The 23,348-nt window shown below is 38.6% G+C and overlaps 1 protein-coding gene across 3 annotated transcripts in view; it reads right to left on the bottom strand.

Annotated features, from left to right (window-relative positions):
- CCDC87 (coiled-coil domain containing 87) overlaps positions 1 to 23,348 on the bottom strand; it is a 1,578,580-nt gene that overhangs the window by 523,768 nt on the left and 1,031,464 nt on the right. For all 3 annotated transcript variants that reach the window (XM_044087903.1, XM_044087902.1, XM_044087904.1), the window contains exon 16: positions 12,397 to 12,512. In XM_044087903.1, the coding sequence (XP_043943838.1) occupies positions 12,397 to 12,512 (116 nt within the window). The remainder of the gene's footprint in view (positions 1 to 12,396; positions 12,513 to 23,348) is intronic.

Genomic DNA, 23,348 nt, shown 5'->3' with positions numbered 1-23,348 from the left:
TGCTCTTTTCTGGCATGAAACCATACTGCTGATCACTAATCATCACCTCCCTTCTTAACCTAGCTTCGACTACTCTTTCCCATAACTTCATGCTGTGACTGATCAATTTAATCCCTCTGTAGTTACTACAGATCTGCACATCACCCTTAGTCTTAAAAATCGGTACCAAAACACTTTTTCTCCATTCTTCAGGCATCCTCTCACTTTCCAAGATTTCATTAAACAATCTAGTTAAAAGCTCCACTGCCATTTCACATAAACACCTCCATGCTTCCACAGGTATGTCATCTGGACCAACAGCCTTTCCATTCTTCATCCTCTTCATAGCTCTCCTTACTTCCTCCTTGCTAATCCACTGCACTTCATGATTCACTATCCGCACATCATCCAACCGTCTCTCCCTCTCATTGTCTTCATTCATCAGCCCCTCAAAGTACTCTTTCCATCTGCTCAACACACTCTCCTCGCTTGTGAGTATGTTTCCCTCATTATCCTTTATCACCCTTACCTGCTGCACATCTTTACTATCTCGGTCCCTCTGTCTAGCCAATCGGTACAGGTCCTTTTCTCCCTCCTTAGTGTCCAACCTTTTATACAACTCATCATACGCCTTATCCTTAGCCTTCGCCATCTCTCTCTTTGCCATGCACCTCATCTCCTTATACTCTTGTCTACTTTCTTCATCTCTCTGACAGTCCCACTTCTTCGCCAACCTCTTTCAAGTTTTAATTATATGCGCCTTCTAACTGAACACTTTTTACTAGAAGAACAAACATTAATGTCAAATGTCAATAAAAAGCAGATAGAGCTGTATGACCATTTTCCAGTGGCTGTTATTGGCTCTAAAATAGATTATATAATTGAAATGATCACTCAGTACGAACAGCAGTTACTAGCAATTAGGAAGAAGAAAATTTATAGGGATAGGCATGACTTTTCTTCAGGTAGAGTGTTCTCATATCCGAAGAACAACATAACTGCAAAAAATGCTAACTTACCTGAGAATAGCATTGCTGTTTTAACAAATGACAGCGTTGCTGCTTTACGAACTGACCAACACCAGCAAGGAAGCATTGAAGACTACTGAGCCTAATTGGGGAGCATGCAGTAAGAACGGCGTGGCTACAACAACTTCAAACTCTTCTTCTCCTCCTTCTACTAACTTTGTAACCAACAAAAACAGTGTTTAATTCACAAATGGGCCTTCTTTACCCAATTAATAACACATCTTTTCAGCAGCGCACATACAACACGGGGAAAATGAAAAGGAAAGCCTCTCAGGAGAATGACAATGGGATAACTTTAAAGAAGATGTGGCAGCAGAGCAACAACCATTAGTTTGGAATATTTCTACAAAAACATTATCAGCGGCTAAAGAGAGACTTTTAAATAGAGGTATGACATTTATTCCCTCAAGCACAATGACTATTACTGAAAATATAATTGAACTTAAGACTTTTACACGTAATATTATGTTAAAATGTATGTTTAACTCTAAACAGGATGAAAAGCAGGATAATGCTGTGTTTCATAAAAAAGCAGTTTTATTCCTAAAAATAATGCCACGATATAAACTTTTGATAGAATGTATGAAAAGGAAATTTATAAACTATATGATAATAGAGTGGCTGGAAAAAAGCTTGTTAACTTGGGTAAAGAAGAGAGTGAAGCACTAAGTAATTTACAGCATGACATGCAATTAATAATTAGGCCTGATGACAAAGGAGGTCCATTGGTTGTTATGGATAGAAGTTATTATAAACAAACAATGGAAGCTATGTTAAATGATGTGAATGTATATGAAAAGATAGATATAGGACTAGATAAATGTATTATGAACATCAATTACAGTATTTATGACTGTTTACAATGTCGCATTATAACACAAGAGCCATTTGAATATTTTTTAGTCAAGGAACCTCTTATATCCATTATCCAGGGAACTCCAAAAATACATAAGCACCCCACACTACCACCCATGCGACCTATTGTCACAGGGAGGGGATGGTGCACTGAACCTCTTTCATTATTTGTGGAAAAACATCATAAACCTGTGTTAAGTAGAAATAGGTATGTGTTACGTGATACAGAGCAGTTTTTGGGAGACCTGTACCAATTCCTAAATTCTAGGGAGAGTAGGGATAGGTATTTATTAGTGACACTGGATGCCCAATCCCTATTCACAGTCATGCTTAATGAACAAGGAGTAGATATGCTTAGACAATATTTAATAAATGATGGACAGCTGGAACCCAGGTTTATAGATTTACTATCTCTGTTGGTGGAGCTCATACTAGAGAATAATAGTTTCTTGTTTGAACATACATTATATAGACAATTAGATGGCGTAGCTATGGGCAACTTGTGTGCCAATAGCTATGCCAACATTGTCATGGCTCAATGGGAGAATCATCACCTACTAGGTTTTGAAACTCAAGGAAGTATAGCATTTTATCGTAGGTTTATAGATGACCTCTTCCTTTTATGGGAGGGGGACTCTGCAACTATACAACAGTTCATTCATAATATTAATAGGAACACTGACTTTTTGAAATTTACCATGAATAAGGCTTATGACACAAGAGACTTCCTGGACATAATGATTAATTAGGACCTGGGGGTCAATTTTAACACACAAATATATAGGAAAGGAGGTTACAGAAATAGTTACCTTCATAGGCATAGTATGCATCCAAGACATATATTTAAAAATATCATAGAAGGACAGGGGCTGAGAACCTTTAGGATTACTACAAATGCAAGTAGCCTGGATGGGGAATTAGCAGGTCTGAAGAATAAATGTTTGCATAGAGGATATAAAGAAGATGAAGTTAATGATGGGTTGTCTATGGTCCCAAGGCTACAGGAGACTATAGGAAAGCCTTATTTTCAAAACAGAGGGAAATGGCACCACCAGATCAGGAACAAGTTGCCCCTAGGTTAATGAGAATACCCATTACCTACTCAAGTAATGTGAATCTCATGCAAGAAATTTATAGGAAGAACTGGGCAGTATTATGCTCTGAAGAAAGAATTAGACAGATCGTGGGAGACAACCCACCTTTGTCTATAAAAAAATGAAAAAAATTTAAAAAGGTTATTATGTCACCCCAGGGACTCATCAGATAATTCCTATAATGGGAACAGTGGCACTTTTCCCTGTTCCAACTGTACTTTTTGTCAGTATATCGATAGCAGTAGCACTTTTGTTCATCCTGATACCAGGAAAACAATAGAATTTAGAGTATTTGCTGACTGTAACACTAGCAACCTTGTTTATTTGGCACACTGTACAGTATGTTTTTCATACTATATAGGATAAACCAACCACATGTTAAAGCAAAGGATGAAAGAACACATTTATGATATACACAGGGGGGCAGACAATAATGCATTAGCTAAACATGTAGCCAAGCAAGATAGTACACATACATTTAGATTTATGGCTATAGAAACAGAAATAATGAAAGGAGAGGGGATGTTACCGATAGGACAGAAGTAGCTGAATTAGAATGGATAATTAGGATGAGAGCTACAATGGGGAAGGGGCTCAATGACAAGGCTTCCATAAAGCCAGTTTTACAGGCAAGGAACTTAGTAAGATGACAATTTGTATCAACGATTTTAAATTGTAATTGTCTTGTTAATGCTTTTAATTGATTGTTAACTATATAAGAGTTTTTATTGGTTGGAACATATTTTAAATACCAAAGTAAAGAGATGTTGTGTTGCCTGATGGAGTGGCAAAACTTGTTGTGAAAGCGCTCATCAGTAAAAGTTTCTTTTTTCTGGATACTGGCTGTGGTTTGGTTCTACTAAATTTTTCAGTACACACACACACACATATATATATATATATATATATATATACTTACACACAGATATATATATATATATATATATATATATATATATATATATATATATATATATATATATATATATAGTGGTACCTGGATTGATCTGAACAAAAGATCAAACAAAAACTGAATTGTGTAACTTCAGAGTTGGTATATATAATTAGCAGATGGTGTGGGGGATGCAGGGGGGCTTGTCCCCCTCTGCAAAAACATTGAGAAATGTGACATAATATAACCACATTGACAACCACTGAAATATTTCACAAAATCAAAACATGTTTTAATATTTTTGCAAGGGGGGCACTCCTCCTGCTAATTATCTATACCACCCCCAAGGTCATACAACTGTGGGAAAAGGACATATACCCTCTTCTAGTATAACTTCAACTTTGTCAGTGTTGTGTTTTTCAGTTTAGATATCTTTTTCCTATTGATATTAAGTTGTTTAGATAACTGAAGGTGCAAACATTTACACACACACACACACACACACACACACACACACACACACACACACACACACACACACACACACACACAGGTTTAGAGTAGCACATCGCCTATCATGCTTTTACTAGACTAAGGAAACTACAGCACCCACAGACAACTGCCAAAAGACATGAGAACATGCAAATGTTACTACGACAAACATTGGGATCAAGATTAGACTCTGTAACCTGAGGCTGTGAGGAAGTAATATTAACCACTAAACCACTTTTAACACCCACCTGCTCATTAATAGTAGACATGAAATGCCTTAGTCACTATTATGTTGCATATAGTTTATAATATTTGTTGATTTTGTTATCTGATGATTAGCAACTTCATATTCAAGATGGCCTTTACTGTTATTTGTTAATGTGAATTATAATTTATGGCTGTAAGTATCCAATAGATTTATATTTATATCATGGGGTTATAAAGGTTAATTTGTTGCTAGATAATTCTGCCAAACTGAAATCTAACCCAAGGCACACAAGGTTAATTACAGATTACATGGAAGCAAAACAGTCACTGTGTAAAACTAACTGGAGTGAGGTGTTCAGTGGAAAAACTGCAGATGGAATGTGGAAAGTTTTGAAAGAGAAATTGAATGCAAAACATCAAAAAAATGTTTAACATCAGGATCTAGACATACAACATCAGGCAGATATATTTCCATAAGAACAAGATATCTGATTAAAGTGAGAGACAAAAAATATAAGAAACGGAAGAGAGGTGAAATTACAACTTTGAAAACTGAAATAAACAAGCTAGACAAACAGATTAAGCATAGTGCGAGACAAGATCAAGAAAAATTTGAAGAACATTTACATAAAGATATTGAGCATAATAGGAAACCTTTTTATAAGTACATAAGATATGGAAGGAGTTAAGACACAAACTGATAAACTGTGTGCAGATTCTAAAATTTATTTTCAGACACAACAGATTATAGATATATTTACAAGATCTTATACAAAACAGTTTGGCTCCACAAATGTTGTCCTAGTGACATCCAGGTAACCCCCAGATACCTCAAATTAGATTATATTGAAAAATAACTGTGCAAACTGGATCCAAACAAAGCGCAGGGAGGAGAAGGAATTAGTAACAATGACCTGAGAACACTTCAGCAAGAACTTACAGTACCATTATATCTATTATTCGCTAGGTCATATAAATATATGGAGATTCCACGAGATTGGGGACATGCGCTTATTAAGCCTGTTTTTAAAGGAAACGGGAGTAGGACAACCCCAGAGTCATACAGATCCTTAAGTCTACTTTTTTGTGAAAAGATAATGGAGAAGGCAATATTGGATAAGTTATTGTCAGAACTGGATAGCTTGGGACTTGAAGCAATATATCAGCATACATATGTTGAAAACAGATCTATTACCACCTGTAACATGATGATCTATAACAATATAATAACAGCTATGAAAGAACAATTGTGCAGTGATGTAATTTATTTAGATTTAACTTCAGCATTTGGCAGGGTCATAGACAAAACACTGACCAATAAATTAGTACAAGTAGGTATTGATGCACTCTTGATAAGATGGATAGCTGCATGGCTTACAAATAGGACATGGCAAGTATCAAACAGCAACTGGACAGGCAAAATCCTTGGTTACAGTCAGGGTGTCCCACAGAGCTCTGTCCTTGGTCCTTACTTGTTTAGATTGTATCTTTCAAGCCTAACTTTTTCATCAGAGGTGTTCTACAGTGGGTCTATATTAAATCGGCGAAACGGCATTACAGCGAATGAAGTTTCGTCGACACATATAGCCTGGAGTCTGAAAATAGTGAAGGCTCAGGCCAGCGATTTTTTTCCCAGGGAAAAGAATTGCTTGGCCTGAGCTGTAGCATTGCCCTTTACCTCATTGTAGTGCGTTCTCGGAGTTGGTATATTTAGTTGGGGCAGTGTGGAGGGCACAGCTCCCCACGTTGGTGGGTGTGGGGGGTGAAGCCTCCCACTTAGTTATGTTTTAAATTGTGTATGTGTGTTTCCCAGGGAAAGAAATTGCCGTTTTGACCATTCGCGGTTTAGTGCGTTCGATCTTTATGTGTCACTGAAGAGGCATTCGATGTAACGCCTCTTCGTGATTTTAATATAGACCCTTCTACAGTCTATACGCAGACAATCTGAAATTAGGTAAACTGATTACATGTATTACAGACAAGGGTATCCAACTATACTGAGTAAAATAAATACTAATATAAATGGTAGAGTGTAAAGAAAGCAGCAAGGATTTTCAGAGTGGCCAAGGCATAACTAAAATAAGCATAAACACTCTCAAGATGTTAAAGGTATTTTATAAAAGACCAGCTACAATGAAAGGTATAAAAATATTTAACAATAAATAATAAAATAGAAAACATGAGAATATTAAATATCTATGTACAATAAACACCAGAGTTTCGATCACAGAAGAAATAAAAAATAACAGACAGATTCAAATAGATGCAGAAAAACAATACTTAACTAATCGCACTGTGTTTCCTGACTGTCTAAAGAATAACTGTTCCCTAGCTAACTTAATTAATACAGCAAAGCAAGATTAGATGCTGAGATGCTTCCATAAGGCAAGGTGATGAGCTTCCAACTAACTGATCTAAACTGAGCTAACTGACTGACTGTGATAACTGTCAGAGATCTTTATATCAGGTTCCAAATAAAACAAAACAAACTTCTGTGAGAGTTCTAACCTCTCAGTGCTGGTTATAGAATGACATCACATTTGATCACCTGACTCTGGAACTATACACACACAGAGCTTTGCTAAGATCTGCTGCAGTATCTGAAAGCTATATAACAATTTCAAAAACTTTTACTCTTCCCTTTCAGAATTCTTTGTTTCAACATAAACATTTAATTAGTTATAATAACATTGTTGATACATTTTTACCACAACCATCAGAATAAGTCATTGTGATAGTCAAATGACGCAAAATTATTTGCAAAACTCCAGTCAACTATGCTGGCTTATGTTACACATGCACTGCTTTTTTCTCCCATTCCAGATGGCAATACCTTACATCATCACACCCCCCCCCCCTTTGAAAACTCAAGCTAGTTTTTCAAGTGACCCTTGAAAAATGCTGCTTGAGAGAAATGGCCTGTCTGGGAACACATTAACCTATACCCTGTCCTGAGAGTCCATCTGCATTGAGATTGCTGTAATCTCGACTGGCTAACACAGAGGGTCCTCCCAAAATCCCTTTAAGCTTTTGAAATGCCTCTTTGCTGACTGGGGTCCATACTACCTTATCTGGCTTGTTTTTCCCTTTCAGGTTTGTGTCCTGTTTATTGTGATGACAAGGTTTAGGTCCCTAGAGTGTGTATCTCTGAGGGATTGGGATTTCTTTAGGTGTAGCATGTCCAACAGTTCTGGGTTTGACATAGTTTTATATGTTAGGTGAGTCAGTTGGCAACCCATCTTGTGATGTAGGGATTTATACCTAGTTTAGTGAGTTTAGCTATAATTCCAGAATGGGGGATGGTGTCGAAAGCCTTGGCGAGGTCAAGATAGGCTGTGTGAACCACCTTACCCTTGTCTACGGCTTTGGTGACTGCCTCAAAGAAGTTGATCAGGTTCAGGAGGCATGATCTGCCTTTCACAAACCTTAACTGGGTGGGGTCCAGAGTTTGGAGGTTACCAATGTCTTTGTTTATGAGTTCTATGATGATATGTTTTATGGCCTTGCAGACCAGGCTCGTCAGGCTAATAGGGCAATAGTTCCCAGGATCATTGTTGGCGCCCCCTTTGTGGAGTGGGATAACTGTTGCTGTGTGCCATTCAGTGGGCACAAAGCCTGATGTGAGACTATGATTGAACATGGTGCTTAGGTGGGGAGCCAGTTCATTCTGAAGTTCCTGTAAAATGCAGCCTGGGATGTTGTCCGGTCCCATGGATGCTGTGTTTTTGTTTTTAGAGAGTGCAGCTTTTACCTGCATAGATGTGATTACAGGGACTTTGCATTCTTCCTGTATAGATATGGGCTCTTTAGGGGGTGAGAGGGGGTAAAGTTAGCACTGACCTTATCTGCCAGGATGTTGGCAATATCAGTAGGTTCTGTAATTTTCATGCCAATGTGCTGTAACTCAGAGCAGATCTGGGTGTTGCCATTGAGATTCTTGACATAGCTATAGAATCCTTTGTGGTTGCCCTTAGAATCAGTGGAAATTTTGTTTTCATAGCTAGCTTTGTATGTTCTTATAAGGGATCTCAGCTTCTTACTGAGGCTGACCAAGGAGCTCCTCCACTCATGGGATTTTACTCTTTTTTGCAACAGTTTCTTCCTTGTGTTGTAGAATTTGTTTATGGCAGGAGACCACCAGATTGGCTTCCATTTTTTTGAGGATAGCATCTTGGTTCTGTTTGGGATAGTATGATCCATGCACTCGTGTAAGTGCTTATACAGTGCATTTGTGTGGGATTCAGCAGTCGTAACTGTATTGTCCTTCTGCATGGGTGTCATGAAGTTTGCCACTTCTGTCTTAAGAAGCATGAAGTTGGCTTTGGAGAAATATTTTACCGTGGTTTCCTTAATGGTGGGTGGGGGTGGGATGCGGATATCTAGGGTGATTAGCTTATAGTCAGATCTGACCAATGAGGAGTTGACTTCAGGAGTGGAATACAGGTCACTCATGTTGGTAATGACTAGGTGTAGGATATTTTTGCCCCTGGTGGGGGTGTGGATAAGTTGATCCAGGGCATTGGAATTTATGAATTCCAGAAAGCGTTGAGCGAAGGAATTGGTACATGAGTAGTTTTCCCAGTTAATGGTGGGGTAGTTGAAATCACCCATTATTAGGGTGTTTGGCTGAACCCTAATATGTTCCAGTAAGTCAAGAAAAGAGGAGTGGGAATTCTGGGGCATGGTGGGGGAATCTCTATTTTGGATTGCAGTTTTGCCCAGAGTTAGTTGCACTTGGATAACCTCGGATGCACTATGCTGTGCAACTAGCCTGCAGGTGTGGATATCCTTAATGAATATGGACACACTTCCGCCTTTGGTGTTCTGGTCCAGGTTAGATGGCCAAAAAGTGTGGTATGAGTTATAGCCTGCTAATGCGGGGGTGCTCTCTAGAGATTTGCTTTGCGTCCACGCTCAAGAAACTTTTTTTCTGTAAGCTTCAGTTGTTAACCCATAATAGTGCAATAAACCTTGTTTCACTCTATCATAGTTTAAACAATCAGTATGAGACAATTTAGAAACAGCAGTTACAGCTTTACCATGGAGTAACCGGGTCAGGAACCGTACCCAGAGCTCTTGGTTAACATTGCACCTTTTACATACTCTTTCAAATATATATCCCCCTCTGCAAATTGTGGAAGAAATTTACTGACCTTTATTGCTTCTGGGGTCTGGTTATTCCCTTCCTCATTACCTCAATGACCCTGACAAACAGTCAACATCTCCTTCTCGTGTTGTCACTGCTTCGGTTATTCTTCATCCTCCAATCACCACAGTCTCTCATTTTCTTTGATCTCCAAATGATGCAGTCTGTCTTTGGTCTCCAAATGTTTGGCCTCCATTTGACACTGCTTCTCCTTTTCTTTGGTCTCCCAATGTTGCAGTCTCTCTTCGGTCTACAAATGCCGCAGTCTCGCCTCTAACTCCAACTCCAAACACTTGGTCTACAGTTCATGCTGACACTGGTTCTCCTTTTCTTCAGCCTCCAGTTCAAGTCTCTTTCATTCCAGAGAGATTTTTAAGTCCTCTGATGAAAATGTGAACTGTCCTGTTTCTGAAGACTGCACATTCCCAACACCAGACTGGTTGTCCTCCTGGCCACTGGTCCATGCTTCAGCTGCAATTAAGGCTGAAATCATTTCCTCTTTAGTCCAGTTAGTATGCACCAGTCCTTTGGCCTCGCACACCTTGGCCAACTGGTTCTTTCTCAGCTTACAATAATCCCCTACTGACATATTTGCCTACTTTCCCTGACTAAACTAAATTAACAAAAATAAATAAAACTGTTGTGAAAATGAAACTCTGAATGTTTACCTTGTGGCTGTTGAGAGTACACACCTTCAGTGAAAACTTCCCATAGGCTACTGAAGTTCCATTAATATCCCACCACTCTGCTGCCATTATGTGATGGCCTCTCTACCCCAGGCCAATTATCAAGGAGCCTCAATCCTCATCACTCACAACAGTGAGAGACAGTCACTAAAAGCAAAAATGGATTTACACAGTATTTTTCAGATGCAGCTCTCCGCATCAAGCACAAGTTCACAAAGAGCACACAGGGAACATGCTCCAGCTGAGACTCAACTCTCTGTCTCTCCAGATCCCAAACAAGACTCACTTTGGAGCACTGTGTCCCATCCCATTTCCAAGTAGCTGACCCACCTACACCCTGGTGTTTGATTTTCACACACACACACACACACACACACACACACACACACACACACACACACACACACACACTCCTGGGAAAGGCAGGCACAGATTTACTGGCTGTACCCCCTTCTGCACCAATGGAGAAGCATGACAAATCAGAGAAACATAAAACCAAATTCCAACAAAAAAGCAAACTGAACAAAGTAAAGCTTTTGGATAAAATCCTTCATCAGTACATAAAATTCCTTTCAGAATCACAGTTTAAGTACTAAAACAAATAATCACATGATATCATACAGCCAAAAAAAATGCAACTAATAATATAATTATTTAATTACGTAACATAAAAATAACCTATTTTCTGAAACACATTTGTTTAGGTTTAAGAACTGGTTTCAAAGTAAGCATTTTGTTAATACCTGGTAATCAATCCACTTGTAAATGCAAAATCCAGTCATATTCCTTAAATTCCAACCTGTTATTTAAATGCCCACTTAACTAATCTCACTGAATTTCGTGACTGTCTAAAGAATAACTGTTCCCTAGGTAACTTAATTAATACAGCAAGACAAGATTAGATGGTGAGATGTTTACTTCCACAAGGCAAGGTGAAGAGCTTCCAACTAACTAATATGAATTGAGCTAACTGACTCAACTGATTGACTGTATTAATTGTCATAAATATTTATATCAGGTTACAAAGAAACTGCTGTGAGAGTTCCATCCTCTCAGTGCTGGTCATAGAATGACATCACATTTGATCATCTGATTCTGGTATCATACACACTCAAAGCTTTGCTAAGATATGTTGCAGTATCTGAAAGCTATAGAACAACTTCAAAAACTTGTACTTTTCCCTTCCAGAATTCTTTGTTTAAACATAAACATTTAAACAGTTATAATAACATTGTTGATACATTTTAACACAAGCATCTGTACAAGTCGGTGTGATAGTCAAATGATACAAAACTATTTACAAGTCAGTGTGATAGTCAAATGACACAAAATTATTTACAAAATTCCAGCTAACTATGCTGGCATATGTTACACATGCGCTGCCCTATCCTCCCTGGCACAGATGGTAATACCTCACATCATCACACACGGCATCATGGAAGTTCTACACTGTGGCTATGAGTTTACAGTGAAGATATTCAAAATCTCTCTGGTCTATACTGTAGGCACTTTATAGGATGCACCATGGTGTGCCACACAGATGAATGAGCTCTGGAGGTGCAGTCACAGCTAGATAAATACATGTGCTTGACCCCTCTAATCTCTTCTGAGTCATTGGCATTCTAATCCATCCTCCCTAAATCTGTGAGAATCTTGTACATAACCCTTGCAAGGGAAAATCAAAGTGATGTAAAATTTTCTGTTAAAAAAACAACACTGCACATCAGCTTCCAAGGTTATATCCTTAAAGATTGTTGCACAAAATTATTACAGTATGCACAAATGCTCTCTTTAATACTGTTTAGCAGTGTCCTACAGACAAAGTGGTAGGAAAATGCCTGTTATCCTGACAGGAATGACAGGAGGACTGCACCTAGATTATTAAAGAATGGTGCCCTTCGAGTGGGTGTGTCGGCTGACAAAGAGACAGTGTGATCAAAGTGCAGCTTCTAGAATCAGTCAGTGATACTGCATAGCAAAAGTGCAGCAAAAAAAGTAAAGACAATGAAAGCATTACCTTCCAGTGTTGGGTCTTTGCCAAGGCCTCCTAACATTATGGAATTAACATTCCACATACCAGAAATAAACTCCTCTTTCTTCAGTTTCAGTTCTGCCAACTTCAGATCTTTCTCCCTATTATTGAGTTATAAAAAAATTAAAATGATTAAGCTTGACAGACACACTTATTTAAGACTTATGAATTGTAAGGAAGTAAAAGGTTAGTACTGTTGTGATCAACTGCTAATAATTCACAAATCAATTTATGTAATTCATTGACCAGTTAACCATATAACTCCCATTTACAAAGATTGTTTAAGAAAGAAAATAATAGATTCATCATAGGTAGGTACTAGGCTATCTGCCCGAAGGCATTTATAAGCCTAGCCGGAATGTGTTGGCTTTCGCCGCCCCCTTAGATTAGTTCCCTGTGCCTCTGTCCAGCAAAGCCATTGAAGTGATCCCTCGGGTAAACTGGATAATGGATCATTTATACAGTTAGCAGCTTTTTATAACAAGGAAATTAAACCAGGTTTGGTATAACAAAACTCAAGAAAAACATATTACACATATATAGAAAATTAGGTTGTGACCTATAAGAAGTATAACCAAGAAAAATAGGTATCATATAAAAATATGAATTTCAGTATACCATATCCATCAGTGTATAGTATTAAGTATAACCTAAATGCTGGTTATCACATTGATTTCTGTCATGTCATGATCAATATATTTCTTTATTGTTTCAATCAAAAGTATTGCCTTCAACAGCATTTTTAATTTCCATCCAGCACCTGCCATTTAAACTAAAACTTCTGACCCAGGAATAAAACCATGGGTGAAAACAAAGAAAACGGTAGTAGATAGGAGACTTGACCTGGTTCGCTACATCAAAGCATGTATTACTAACTGTATGGCTAAGGGTATTATAACATAATGATCAGCATAAAGTGCGAACTGCGCACCCGATAAGCACTTATTATTCAGATGCCCCGAAGTGCACAATCCAGGGCTGCTACTTAATCAATACCTTATTCTTTTGCCTAGGTCCAGCCATTGTCATCTCATGATCCTTTATACTACTCATAATCTGAATTAGTTCATTAAACTGCAGAATACCATCTGATTTCCAATGTCTTGTACAGACTTTTTTAACAACTAATATAAGCAATGCTAGCAGCTTTTTTCTATGACAGGAAAGATGGACTTCAGCATGCAAATCAATCAACAAGAATTTAGTAAGGATAAGCTGGGGAGAGAAGAATTTCACATACTCTCTGTGGGTTTAAAGTTTGACCATATAGAATAATTTTAGAATATATGGGTCCAGTCACACCTTATACCCATGACATCCACAAAAACTTGGACAAACTCCATGAACCATATTAACCAACCTAGCAGGAGTGTAAAAAAATTGAAAAGACACTGCCAACCAAAAAAAAAAAAAAAATCAAAATCTGTAGGCTTTAGATACTAACATATGGAGCATCAGTAAACGAGCTCACACAGCAGGGGCAATGGGGACCTATAATTCCTTCTCCCATACCAGACTGAAGCCTTCAGTCTTAAATGCCTTAGTGCTTCATTACTTATTATTACTTTTTGAGAGTATCGCTGCCTCTACCATGCAAGGGTGTAGCCAGCATACTCTTTTTACTCTAAAGAGTACAAATCTTTTCTGAACCTGTTAGAAACATTGGGGCTTTATCAAGCCATATGATGTCTACAGCTATCTAGATGTATGCTTCTTAAACATGTATACAACTTGCTTACAGACAGGATTGCAAATCTAAAAACAATACCTCTAATTGTTTTTAACCGAGCAGATGAAAATGTTACACACATTAAGTTTGGGGTGGGGTGGTGCAACAGCTGAATTATATGACCATTTTTTTAAATGTCAGGTAGATTTGGGGGGGGGGGGTAGCAGTAAGCATCTGTGAGTACAAAATGTAATTCACTGGCTACACCCCTGCCATGGAGTAGCCAACTTACTAAAGGTGACCAATTCTTAGGCTGAGAAACCATAAATTTAAAAGTGGTCAAATAATGGCATAACACATCATAAACTTTCCTAGTCACAGCTATCTCATCTCCCAAATAGGCCACTTCCTCCATGCTTCCATGCACTCTAATAACTGTTCCTAGAATTTTATTTGTTTTCTAGGACACAAATACCTCCTAGGGTGAATCAGTTATGGGGATGCTCCCTTAATTGAATCAAGGATAGGGGTCAACTCTAGAAGCCAATCAAGGGCATTACAATGAGGCAACACCCATCTCACATATTCCATTAATGTCCTTGTTGTTGTTAATCCTCAAATAGACCTTCTACTGGGGCTCTAGACAATTTTTGATAAAATTCCCTCCAAGCATCTAATTGCTGCAATAAACACAGCTTCCAATTACTCCTTAACCCAAACGATCTTAATCCATTAAATAACTTTAATGACTCCTGTGAATAAATAAAAATTGAAATCTGAAAGCATTATGCCCTCTCTAGGGCCAGGTAATTTAAGAATATCCCAAGACACCGAGGGTTTTCCATTATTTAAAACTGATTTTTGAATAAAATGGGTCAGTCAGTAGATATCCATTTGACTGCCAGGATTCTTTAGATTATGTCCTGCAAAATTATGTCCCATCTTGTAACCCATTCTATTACCTTATGTAATATCCTACCAAATGTAGCTTTAATGGCTTCATTCACACAAGTGACCAATCAAACCACCAGGTATGTTATCTACCCTATTTTATTTCAGGAAAGGGTATTTATCTTTCATGGTAACAGTGGGTTGGTAATTCACAAAGAGTGCCTTAGTTTTATCCCTATTAATTTGATATCCAAACAATTAGCCATAGTCTTGAACAACCTGTACCGGCATTGTATGCAGATGATTTTGTTGTTATGCCTAGCCAAGCCCTTTTTTAGAGTTGGCTAGGTATAACAACAAAATCATCTGCATACAATGCCAGTTTTCTTTCCAACAAGCCAAAGCTATAACCCACATAGGGCAGTTGCTGTAATTTCAGTACTAATGGTTCAAAATGCAACACAAAAAGTAGAGGGAACGGAGGATAACCCTGTCTAGTCGTACTTCTTAAGTATAACTTCTGGTAAATTCACTAATCTATTTTAACCCTGGATGAAGCTGCCAAATAATGTTCTTGTAGGAGCTTACAGTTAGCAACTTTTTAATCCTAAGACTGTATAGCAGTAAGGGAGAGAGACATTAACAATATAAAGCAAACAGATAGTGGTACAAAACAGTTTCATTACCTCATTTGAGCTTGCAAAACAGGAAGGATATTTATTTCCTAAAAAAAGTAGGAAAGCTTTTGAGTTCTATCAAGTTTATGTGCTACCTTTCTTAAGAGGTTCATTGTATTCTCTGCAAAGGTCTGGATTCCCCATTTCTGGAAGGAAACAGAGGAAATCCAGATGGCTCGAGTGAAATCTGGTATCTCACCTTTGACCCAAAGGCTGACAGGACCAACAAGAAACTGAGTAACAAAGATTAGTCCAGATAAAATCACTTTAGCTAGCAGATGTAGGAGACTCTTTCTCCCTCCGATACTCTCCCTGTGGCAGGAATAAAGACACCTTGTTGAAGTTTTTGGTAGTTTATTTAGTTAAGTAGACTGATGGATGAGTTAACTGAATAAACTACTGGAAACTTCAACAAGGTATCTTTATTCCTCCCACAGGGAGGGTATTAGACAGTCTCCTAGATCTGCTAACTAAAGTGATGTTATCTGGACTAATCGTTTGGACTCGGTTTCATTTCTGAAGGAAGCATTATGATCCCTTATAATAAATCCCAGCCCACTAGTGCACAGTAGGCCACCCTACAGTGCCATTTACCCATATACGGCCAGTATCCTGTACAATGGCAGATTACAGTGTAAGAAGAAGAACTCTATCAGACAAACGAATAGTGTTCATCTTTGGGGGTGGGTGTGAGCAAGTTGATCCTCTATTGAAGGACAGCAGCAAATCTTGGGTAAAGAAAAGTAACAAGGAGCATGCCACAGTGGGTAACGCTCAGCAGTGTGTAGCTTCATAAACAAGTATTATCTTCCCCCAGTATGTGCATGGGCAAAACAGGTTAAGTAAAATAAACAAACAACAATCCAGCCTCATTACCTCACAGCCTCCTTAGTTGCTGACTCATTCAACATCATTAGGTGCAAAAAGATGAGCCATCATAAAACAATTCCTTTTTATAAAGTAAGAGCAGGAAAGTAGGATGAAATTGCCATTTAGTGGACAACGGTAAAATCTGAAGTTAATGAGCTCTCAGGACATAAAAGAAGCATAAAAAGATCACTGGAGTAAAGGAGCTTCCATGGAATATATTTCCCATCCACATAAAACAAGGTTCATCCCTATCATATTCTAGTACAACTTCGATATATGGATGGGAAACAGAAAATCTATCCTAGGACTGGCCCTGTACTACTAATGAACAGAGGGAGCTCCTAAATGCCTTATCCCATGCATGGGTCCCCCTAAACATCTATGGTATGATCCCACTTATCCTCATTAGGATAGATTTTGAGCACAAAAGCACACTGTTTATTACCTTAAGACAATCCCAGAGTTAATAAATATTACCTGTGGCAGGCACCATTTGTAAAACTACAATCCACTCTGCTACAGGCCCCATGAAGGCTCAGTGTCTCTCCAGTAAGTGTTTTACAACTGTAAATGCCTATTTATGTTGAATTGTATTAGACATTTTACAACTGTATATGTTTATGTTGAATTGTGTTAGACATCTAATATATTTTATGCTTTATTATTGATGTTACTATGGCATGCTAGCATTTTGTATGCACCAAGTTGTTTCTAGTATAATAGTATGTATGGTCTATTTGCATAGCTGCACCTTGTTCACTAATGTTATTCATGTAATTGTGTTGTGTGTAGACAGCTCATACTAGTGTCTAAATTATTTATATAAGTTTGTGCTGTTACTGGTGGATAGAATCACATTAGAGAACCACAACAGATTGCTGCTCGCTATATTTTTATCTGTGGCTGCATAACTGTCTGGGTTTTTGTTTTCTAATGTTCTTCCAATTGGCTCAGTATCTGCATATACTAAGTAGTGGTTCAGGACATTGTCCTGCATGTCGTAGCTATTTGCTCAGTGTGTTTTTTATAATCTTTATAATATATATTTACCATCTCAAAAGTGCTTACTCCTCTATGTACTCTTCTTTTCTAGACCTAACACCACTCTTAAGTATTCAACTGCGGTACCACCTTTAACATTCTTATAAGAGAAGCGCAGTCCGGGTCTGAACTGTCTGCAAACAGCTACAGTTAACTTTGAGTATGTGTCTACCTGTTTGAGCCAATCTTCATTTTCCCCTGGAGAGCACTGTGCTTTGGCTGTAAGCAGCCCCCCCCCCCACACACACACACACATCTTCCACTTTCTCTTATTCCCTTCTGTTAGCAAATAGTATCCATAACTGATCAATACTGTGTGTTTGTTAATTTAAAATATGACCACAGTAGCCTACTGATACAAGGTTATCCTGTTTTTCCACCTGAGAAATTAAGAAAAGACTTACAGTTTCAGAGCAGTCCTTGGTCAATTGTGATTGTTTCTTAACACATACTTGTCTTGCTTTGTGATTGTTTCCAGCCCCTCAAACAAGACCCTAACAGGGTCTCTTCCCGCTTCGCTCCCCACCCTGCCCCCTATTCCCTCCCGTCCCCAGTGGTCCCACCTTTATTGCACTCAAAACCCTCCCATCTTTCCAATAGCCAACCACAGCGCTAACCCAACACTACCTCCTCCATATTCCCTCTACTTTCACACCTCCTCAACTGACATGTACAAGCATACCTTTCCTTTGCTCACTGCATGCACTCTCCTTACATATCTTACATCCTACCAAAGCTCCATCATTCCCCCACTTAACCACTACCACTGTACTACTACTCACACCACCACCCATGTCTCACCCATACTCAGCTCCCCTCCCACCAGCTCAAGAACCATCCCTATGCTCCCCCACATATTCTACCAACTATATTACTCAAACGTAAAGCATCCCTACAACTTAACATAGTAACCCTCCCACCATACCTATTACCCACAGAGCACAATCATAAAGTTTCCGTTATAAACAAACACATTCAAAAACTGAGAAAACTAATAATCTCATGCATATCAAAACTAGCCCTAAGTGGAGACATCCACCCCAACCCTGGCCCTACCATCTCCAACCCCAATCCTCATAATCAGACTAGAAACCACAACTTCTCCCATATTACAGCCAATAGAAAGCCAAGTGACTTCCTTCTACTAAGCCTAAATATTAGAAGTATATCCAACAAAGTCCATGAACTCCATGACACCACTGACTTATACTCCCCAGATATTGTCATCCTGACAGAAACCTGGCTAAAACCTCACATTACCAGTGAGCAAATCCTCCCTACAGGTTACGGCATACTAAGAGTAGACCGGCTAAACAAAAAAGGAGGTGGTGTAGCTATAATATTTAAACAGCATCTAAACATCCAGATCTTAAAATCATCAGCTCCACAAATAGGCAATGAAGAAATAATATATACCAACCTCAAAATTAACCAAAACAAAACCATCAACATAATTGGATGCTACTTCCCACCTGGCCAAAACATCCCTCCACTAGAAAACCTCCTCAGCTGGTCTACCCACCATCTCCCCCAAGAAACTATCATCTTAGGTGATTTCAATATTGACTGGCAATCCTGTTCTGGCAACAATCCAACCCATCATGTACACCTTCATGGCTTCACCCAACTAGTCCAGTCACCAACAAGGATAAATAAAAACTCCAGCAAGCACACTACCCTGGATTGGATACTAGTCAGTAAGAACCCCCAGTCATATATAACAGGCTGCTTATCAGATAGCCTCAGTGATCACTCCCCAACATTCCTACTCAAAAAATACCTGTACCAAGCTAAACCTGTCATCTATCGTCAAATACGTAAAAATATAAACTTTAACTCACTCACATTCATCTCATCCCTCAAAGAATGTAACTGACATGCTCTAAAGTACCTCAGTCTAGATGACGCAGTTGAATTTTTTAATACTACCTTCCTGAACATCCTTAATTACCATGCCCCCATAAGATTTTCCAGAACCAAAGCACAACCCTCCCCATGGCTACAGAAAACCACTAAGTCAGAAATGAAAAATGGGGATAAAGCCTGGGAGCACTGGCGCAAAACCAAAACCCCCGCAGCTAGACAAACATTCCTAGAACTACGCAATAGAGTCAAAAAGCTAATAAAACGGGACAAATTCCAATACTACCAGTCTGCCCTAGACTCCTCACAACACAGCCCCAAACAATTCTGGTCCTCCATAAACTCCATCCTCTACCCAGGTAAAGTCAGTACCCCTCCTCCTAACATCCCTCACTCCTCAGAAAATATTGCTACCTCATTCAACACACACTTCACCCAAACCATACTATCACTAGCTAAACAACACAACCCCCCCTCCAACCCACACCTTCAACTAGTAATCTCCCCACTGCCTTCTCTTTTCTCCTGTACCTACCTCCAACATAAAAAACTCTTAACTAAACTTAAACCCACCAAATTAGCAGCAGACAACCTCCCAAGTGAATACCTACAAATCGCAGCTGATGCTCTGGCCTACCCAGTATCCATCTTGATTAACCGATCTCTGTCAGAAAGTTACGTTCCCACATTGTGGAAAGTCTCACATATAATTCCCTCCACAAAGGCGGACCCTCTGCAGAACTAACCAATTACCCCCATAGCTATTCTCTCTCCACTCTCCAAAATACTAGAGAGATGCATACACTCTCAGGTCTCACACTACCTCCTTACTAACAACCTCCTTTCCAGTACTCAGCATGGTTTCCGACCAAACCATAGCACCACCACTGCCTTACTCTCCTTTACTAACACTATCCTTCAGCATAAAAACAATGGCTATCTCTCCTCTGCTACTTTCCTAGACCTATCTAAAGCATTTGACATGGTCCCACACAAACAACTTATCTCTGTCCTCAATAACCTATCCTTCTCACAATCAGTCACCAACTGGTTTCAGAGTTACCTGTCTGACAGCCAACAATCCGTTGTATGGCAGAATGACATATCTCCCCAACTACCTGTCTCCATAGGGGTTCCCCAAGGATCCATCCTTGGACCCCTACTTTTCTCTGTTTACACCAATAATCTAGCCTCTGCCACCAAACATGGCACACTCATCCAATACGCAGATGACTCAACCATCATCTGCTCAGCCCAGTCCCTACCCAAACTGCAAAAAGTCACACAGGAAGCCTTTTCCTCTGTTGAAACATGGTTATCCGATGCCCAATTAATACTCAACCCAAACAAAACTAAACTACTCATCTACCAACCCACCAAACATACTCAAAACAACTCTCACTTTGACATCACAGCAAAAGACAACACCACTATATACCCAACTGAACACACCAAATTGCTAGGAGTGGAAATAGACAATAAACTAAAATTTGACATTCACATATCCATGACCATAAAAAAAGTCCACAAAAAACTAAGAGCATTATACAGAAATAAACAATTTCTCACCAAAGCAGCAAAGATTTCAGTAGCAAATTCCCACCTTATCTCCACCCTACTTTATGCCTCTCCAGTATATACCAACCTAAGGCAATGTGATCTAAACAAGCTAGAGACCTGCTACAACAAAATCGCCAAATTCGCCACAGGGGCATCCTACCGTAGTCACCACTGTCTCTCACTTGCTGAATTGGGCTGGCTTGAACTCCCTCACCTCCTTCAGTGGTATCAACTTTCACTCGCCCACAAACTAGTAAACCATCCACTAAATGTCCCATCCCTCCAGAATCTACTCCAACCCTGTCGCACCACCAGACCACTAAGCTCCAGCAACAAAAATCACTTGCAGATCACTAAAGCCAATAACTCTGCTGGTGAAGCACTATTCTCTTGCACCATAGCCAAATTATGGAACTCACTCCCACCCACAATTACCTCCGTACCATCATGCACCAACTTCAAAACTTTATTAAAAGCGCACCTAAAAACATGCTGGCTATGCCCTTGCAACTCCCACTCTAATATCATCTACCCCATCCAACTACTACCTTTCTTTCACCTCCACTAACTACCTTGATGATAGCAAGCTCAGATGCTCATAAGCCTAGTACTTATTATACAGCAGGAACTTCTCATTGTTACATTTGTTAATGCCTGTTATGTACTTCACAGATAAAGATTCTAGTTGTCTACTGATGTACTATGTTCTTCATCTGTAAATATGTTGTAAGTAATTTCTATGTTAAATTGTTAATCGCTATGTAATCCTATGTAACTACTGTCTGTTTATTTTACTGTGGAGCTTTTCTCCCCGGGCCTCCGCTGAAAATGGACCCACGTCCAGTCGGACACTCCCAGTCAACAAATTTAAATAAATAAATAAATAATAAATAAAAATGGCTGAGCTTAAAATGTCCCACAAAGGCAGATAGCCTAATACTTATCTATGAACCTATGAAATATTTAAATGGACACTGATCAGCTTAAAGGCATCATAGTCATCTGTATACTTTGATCTACTGTACAAACTAAACAGTTTTCATAGCAACACATGAAGCAGTCAAATTTACACTGTTTTACATGTCTGGCTATCCTCTGGATATTAAAGTCAAGAGCTACTTTTAAAAAAATAGATTACTGGGGAATATTTATGCACTCTTGTCTATTTGCTTTTTTCTATATGGTGATGTAGTAAAATAACATAATGCAAAGAATTGATCAATGTCTCATGGCAATAAATACCATTCACTGAAGATTTGATACACTGGTACTGACATTTTAAAACTAGGTATATTAAGATCACACTGCTACAGAACCCCCAGTTTTAAATACTGCAAAATCAAAGCAAGTATAGAAGGCTGGGTATATTCTTCTTGCTTTTCAGTCACCCAGTAAACAGTTCCATCTCAATACTGTCACCCAAAGAAAGCTTGTGAAGAGTTACTAACATGATGTCAAGTCCAAATGGTTTTTCAAATTTAGAAAAAATGCCGGAATGATCACTGTTCTTTCTTGACAACTGTCTGTTCTGATACTTGTTAAAATTGTTATTTTCCATATTAAAATTCCTTAATGCACCACAGTTATCCATAAGGAGAGCAGGCTGAGTTATAAAGAAGCATGAATGGAATCTGGCTGTCCCATAATCTAGACAAAAGTCAGTCAAAAGTTAAAAGGCAAAGAAAACTGCTGTCTATATGAAATGAGTAGAACATAGATAAACCAAAATTTTCTTGTAAGAGAAACTGCCAGAACATATGAAAATATAGTCAAAGCTGAGTACTTTCATCTCTTCTACGTCTTGAGATTTCTTCAGAACAAACCAACAATAAAGGTACATCAGAATAAATACCAAGTTTTAAATATGCTCCTAAACAGTGAAAATGAATAAAACCAGGAAGAGTTGTAAAACTTAACACAATGATACAAATAGGCGGGGGTGTCCTCTCTCCCTTTTGTTATTTACATTATATTTAGAACCATTGGCAAAGAAAATAAGGGAATGAGAAATTGAAGGATATAATTGGTATGGTAGTCAAGAAAAGCTGCCTCTATTTACAGATGACATTATTTTATACCTGACAAAATCAGAAAGGGACATTACAGTGCTGTGGAACATATTGAGACAGTTTCAAACATTGCTGGGATACAAAATTAATGAAGCTAAAACAAAAGCAATAGTGGTAAAGTATATACCCACATACAAATTGGTTCAGAAATATCCATATTTATGGGGACATGATAAAATTACGTATTTAGGAGTATGGATTAAAAATCATACTGGTGTGGCAGCTAAGGATGTGTGGGAAGAGACTAAACAAAAAATACAAAAACTGAAAAAATGGAAGGTCTGTTGTATGGATATC

This window comes from Protopterus annectens, chromosome 11.part0, assembly GCF_019279795.1.
Source record: "Protopterus annectens isolate FY-2018-M chromosome 11.part0, PAN1.0, whole genome shotgun sequence".
NCBI classification, from domain to species: Eukaryota; Metazoa; Chordata; order Ceratodontiformes; family Protopteridae; genus Protopterus; species Protopterus annectens.
The sequence above is the reverse complement of the archived record's forward strand: the minus strand, read 5'-3'. Positions and strand labels throughout refer to the sequence as shown.